This window comes from Pantherophis guttatus, chromosome 2 (genome assembly GCF_059756535.1).
Source record: "Pantherophis guttatus breed Tessera chromosome 2, ASM5975653v1, whole genome shotgun sequence".
Classification (NCBI taxonomy): domain Eukaryota; kingdom Metazoa; phylum Chordata; class Lepidosauria; order Squamata; family Colubridae; genus Pantherophis; species Pantherophis guttatus.
In genome coordinates, this window is record NC_142064.1 from 163,386,519 (window position 1) to 163,392,518 (window position 6,000).

Genomic DNA, 6,000 nt, shown 5'->3' on the forward strand with positions numbered 1-6,000 from the left:
CACCATTGAAATAAAGCATATTGAGGATGTTTTACGCATCAGACTGCATATGGAGGAGCTTAATAAGTTTCCTAAAACAAATCTGATCTCAGGAGCATAAAGATTGGAACTCAGAATACATGATATAACATAATTGCGTGACATGTCTTATTATATATGGTGTATCTATATGTAAATTCAAAGCCAAAATGTTATTTCAGAGCATGCAAAGAGCAAAAACTTAAAGCGGCAGGGTCTCCTGAGATCATCCTTCACCTATGGTGGACCTTAATCCTAGGAAAAGATGTCTTTAGATTAAGGAGAGGCTAAGAGATGCTAGATGCAGCCTTGAAGAAGCTGCATGTTAACACATTAACAGTAACAGAGTTGGAAGGGACCTTGGAGGTCATCTAGTCCAACCCCCTGCTCACGTAGGAAACCTGCACTAAGGATCCGAACTGCTGAACTGGCCCTCTGTGTGCTCCTTTTTTTTGTCTTTGGACCACTGGGATGTGCTCTTTACCTGGGACTGCCTTTCAACACAACTCAAGCTATAGGTAGAATGCAGCATAGCATGAGTAGCTATGGATATCCCCTCCCATGGAATACCACTACTATACAAGCAGCATTAATTGCCAATGGGCTTCCAATTCAAGGTACTGCTTCTCATTTATAAAGTTCTTCAGGTCTCCTATTTCTTCTGCCTGTATCTGATTGAGTTGACTTTCTCCAGGTTCCATCATTCAAGTTCTATCTTGTTGGACAAGCCGATGTGCCTCCTCTGTCACTATTCGGAACAGTATTCCCCCTGGATGGCTTTGACCCTGCCTGTCTTTTAAAAAGCCTTGAAGATCCAGCTCATCCTTCAGGTACTGAATCAGAAGCCCATCTTAATTGTTTCAATGCCTAAACTGCCCTTGACATGAAATGTTTTTTAGCTTATTTGCCCTCTCGGTTGTTTTGTTCATTGCCCGGAGCTGCATGACAAGCAGGCAGGCATAATAAATAAAAACAGTGGATACGTTCAGAACACTGCCCAGCCATGTTACATAGACTGTAAAACAGGGATAGCATAGATAGATTTATATTAAATTACAATGGATTCAGAAGCTACAAAAGTTTTTTGTATCAAAAGCAAAATCTGGAAAACTAAATGAAACATCATAATCTTGGATCCAAAATCTAAACCAGACTTTCCCAAGACTAAAGCCCACTGAATATGTTTGGAATTTGCTCACATTTGAGGGGAGTTTTGGGAAGGCAATCCCAGTTAGTCTAAACTGGTGTTTCTCAACCTCAGCAACTTTAAAATGCATGAATGTCAAATCCCAGAATTCCCCAGCCAGCATGCTGGGAGTTGAAGTCCATGCATCTTATAGTTGCTTATAGTTGCATGGGTCTACACCACCAGTGTTATTTGCCTTTTGTTTTGGTGAAGAAAAACCAATTGACAACACAAAAGAACAAATAACAGATTTAGAATACACAGACTCAGCTGAATATAAAGCCATATGTATCTAACTATAGATGATCTAGATATACTGTAAAGTCGGAAGAATATATTATCAGGTTAATATAGATATTCTACATTTTCAGAGGTGTTACTTTACATCATAGCATATCACAATTCTACATCTTTCTGGAATCCAGGTCACAGGTCATATTTATTGAAATTACCAGAGAAAACTATCACAACAAAACCACATTGCTGATCTTTATCAGAAAGCCCACATCTCAAGGACAGCCCATAAAAGAAAATGGATTAAAATTTATCATTGCTGTTCTTTTGAACTGACCATTGTATTTTGGTTTAGAATAGAATATGCTTTACATGTTTAAAAAAATGAAACCTTACTATTTAGCATCATTAGTAAAAATATTCCTTGCAGGCTAAAATCCTGGACAGCTGCTTCTTAATTGACTCGGTTTTGCAATAAAATAAATAATGATTTAAAAGCCACAATTACTGCATTCACATCTTGCACTAAACAGAGCCAAGTATGATTAACATGATTGGGGAATATAGCCATAGTGTCAGTAAATACAAGACAGCTTCCTCCAGCAATATGGTAGAACTCTCTCCTAGTGAAAGCATTCACCACAGAGTTATTGTGCACATTGAAGCACACACCCTTGCCCACATGCATACATCAGCCAGGGATGCAAACCAAATTCTTTTCATTGTTTATTACAAACATATATACTGCAAATCAGTGGAATTCTTGAAACATTTCTAGTTCAGATGGATGGGTTTTATAACATCACCATGGATTTCTTTATCCGCTGTATATTTTCCCCTGAGAAGTCAACAGTACCATGTTAATGCCCTATAGGACTAATTCTCAGATAAGTATATACAGTATAAAAATGCTGCATAGAGAGTATGCAATGAAATAGTCCCACATAATTTACATTCAAGAATTCTCATAGCTGAGAGACTTTTAGTTTTGACAAAGTACTAACATTGTACATCTACTTCAGCTACATACTTCATATTGCACATTTGTTGCATAAGTGAGGTGCAATCTAGAAAAGTAAAGAAACAATATTATACCTTCAATTTGTTTCAAGATAAGTTACCTGATTAGCTTCAAGAAAGTCACCTAAACAAACAATCACATTCTTCATAATGCTCTGGATAAACTACCAAAAGAATGTAGCTGATGCTATACCATAAAATCAAGACATTTGATTGTAAAATTTGAGAAGTAAAGTAAGAACTTGTAACCAAGATTATTTTTGAGTTCTGCTACCTTTGAGTAAAACCTAATGAATTCTCTCTCTCTTTTCAGTTGTCATTTAAATAGAAGCCTTTTCTCTAGGCTTTTCACTAGCCCACAGTATTCGTAGGCTCAAAAAATATATTCACAAACCCATGGTTAGGCACTATAATAAAAAGGCAAAATAGATGCTGGCGATGAATGGAAAGACTGCAGTAAATGTTTTCTTTTTTAACCAAGGTATTTCCACCATTTTGTCTTGTTCCTCCCAAACTTCAGAAGAAAACAAGTGAAATTCAGATGGATGAGAAAATTTAAAAAGGACAAAAATCTGAGGAATGAACTCCTAATATAGGCATTGAGGATTGAACATTCAGTTGGTTGGGAGAAGAGATCAAAAACTGGAGCGGAGGGAACAAGGAATGGAATCTCCTGGAAGACGGCATGGCTGATGGAACCGAGCAACGTTCTAATCAGTACAATATTTTGTTGCTAATCTAAGATGTTCATAATAATAGGAAAATCATTTTTGTAAGTGCTGCTCCTTCTGTTGTGTCAAAATGATTCCACCTTTCAACAAGATGGAGGGATCTAAAAACTCAGGGGAAGCATACATTTTGAAAAGTGTAAAGTAGTTAAGAAAGAAAATAAGCAGAACAACAACAACAACAAAACCAACAACAAACCCTGAAGCTACCATAGCAGGGAGAATTGATAATTGATATCTGAGAATTGATATCTGTGATGGATACAGTGTTTGCAGCTGTATCCACTATACAAGTAATCAACATTACAAATCACGTCTTTTCATGAGCACAGCTTCATCTGAGACTTCAGCAGATGAGCCTTCTAACAGTAACATCTTTTTCCTTCTCAAAAAGGAAATAGAACTCAGGAAATCGAGCATACTCATTCCTCCCAACATTTCAGAAAATAAAGCAAAACCAGATTTTTACATTAAACTTCACCTGTTCCAGGAAGTGATTTGATCTATTGCTGAATCACTTCCTGGTTGTTGGTTGTTTCCTTTGCAACACTCATAATTTTTTTGCTTTCAAAATATGAGAATTAATCATTCTAAAATGGTAATTATAATATACTTTATCAACTGTATGTACTATATATGAAATGACAGGCTGAATATTGCACAACATTTTAGCCTCAAGTACATCATCTATCTAAATACAGAAGCAGTAGGCACAAGTGCAATGTTACTTATGCATTTATCTAAGATCAAAGGTTATTAAATTTGGCAGATTTTACTTTTTATTAGACTTGTAACATTATGAAATTTTCTTCTGGAGACTAATTAAGTTCCTGATAAAGTTGCCGCCTTTCACCAGACCAGGGACAAAATGTAGAGAACAATTGGGTAGAGAAGAAAACAATTAATCAACATCCAACTATTGACTATCTTGAGTGACTTTGATTCATTTCATTCATTCTCTCTTGGCTCAGCCAACATCACAACGGTATTGTTGGGGGTGGAAGAAATAAGAAGAGTTGAGCTCCCAAAGGAAAAGTGAGAAATTAACAAATTAATGCCCCTCTGATAATATATTTTCCCCACTTTTTCAGCTACTTATTCTGTTAGTATGATGCAAAAAAGAATTACATGCTTCTTAGAGTTGTAGCAATGCCAGCAAAAAGGCAATACCACATTCCATGGATAACTCCCAATATGATTTTTGGAATATGAGATTCTTAGTTTTTACAGTGTACAAAAAAAGGTAGCCAAATCTAGCTGATGATCAAAAGAGGGTACCTGACAGATGGATTATATTTCTAGTAGACATGTTAAAAAATAACATGTCTACTAGAAAATATTTGTAGGAATTAAACGAATGGAAAATAGAAAAGAGGGTGCATGTGTTTGAAATGTCAAATCCATGCTGTCTATATACACATCCTTTAAAAAAGAAAATCTGACCATAATCAATATAATTTCAAACAATAAGGAGTCTGGAAACCTCTTTAAAGTAGAACTAGTGTTATGTCCATTGTACATATTTTCTTCCACTACATGGGACAATCATTGTTACATAGAACCTCTTTTAAGATTTCCTTGCTTTAGAGATATTGACTGATATACAAGTTTCTCTATGGGAAAAAGAAAAAGAGCTATAAGTTTGTCCAGTCTTAAATCCCCTCAGGTATATTAAACTACAAGTCCTAAAATTCCCATCCAGCATGGATACTGGATTGGGATGAGCTGATGGGTGGATATGAGAGAAAGAGAATTCACGTTCAACTTTGGCCTACTTGCACAAGGGACAAAAACAGATTTTAGTTTTCAGGTATCCTGTTAGGCAAATAATACTTGTTCCTTGCAATCTATTTAAGCAACTAAGAAGGAACCTGGACTGCTTTTATTAAACAGGAAAAACTATTTTCCTTAGCATCTTGTTGAGTACCTTATCACGTATGCCTCTTCGTAAATAAATCCCACTGAATTCAGTGAGGTTATGCCCCACAAGTAGACAGAAGACTGGATTCTTAGCCTTTACATTATTTTAAGTTTTTTTTTTTTTATAAAAAAAGATATATGTAGGCAATTGTTCTCCCTTTAGGTTTATTTTATTAACACCAGCTCTTATTCAATTCTGCAAAAAGAAAATTGACAGAATCAGCAACTTACTTGAACTGCTTGGTTGGGGACCCTTTGTTTGGGGCGCCCCCACTTGGCGAGCCTTTGGCCACCCCTTTGAACATCTCGGCGTTATCCTGGGAAACTCCCTGTTGCTGATATCGGGAAGGGTCTTGATGGGAGGCGTGTGTGTGCTGTACCTGCTTCTGCCTCTGCTCCTGTTGAGATGATCTGACAGGAAAGGTTGAGAAGGTGTGCACATTGTTAAAAGCGGAATGTGGAAAGCTCCTCCCCAAAGTGCAGGTGATCAACAGCAGTGATGAAAACTTGCTTTAAAAAAAAAAAAAGAAGGACTTGAAAAACCAGTTTATGACTGAATGAGTAAAAGCCAGAGGGAGAGTGGGAGACCCCACCCTGGTACTCAGAAGAATGTGCCTCTGTACAAGCTGAGACTTTCCCAGCTACGTTCACACGGTTTTCAACAGCCATTTCATGCAATACCTTTCTTTGCCTGCAAAGGCTTATCTCATTGCAAATCATGTTTGTCTATAGTAAAGGATAAAGTGCAACCCTATTCATAGCTAAAGCACAGAATAGATAACATGTTTACAAAACGTGCTGTCCAAGCTATATATTCATATTGAGAGAGATATTCTACATTATTATATATTTGCCTATCTATGATGGAAGTATCTTCCTTTAGGAAGCAAGTAT

At 36.6% G+C, this 6,000-nt stretch overlaps 1 protein-coding gene across 1 annotated transcript in view; it reads right to left on the reverse strand.

The window, feature by feature from the left end:
* Positions 1–5,581, reverse strand: part of EVPL (envoplakin) — a 53,286-nt gene extending 47,705 nt beyond the window's left edge. The window contains exon 1 of the mRNA XM_034408612.3: positions 5,338–5,581. Coding sequence (XP_034264503.1) covers positions 5,338–5,411 — 74 coding nt within the window. The 5' untranslated portion in view covers positions 5,412–5,581. The remainder of the gene's footprint in view (positions 1–5,337) is intronic.
* Between the last annotated feature and the right edge of the window lie 419 nt (positions 5,582–6,000).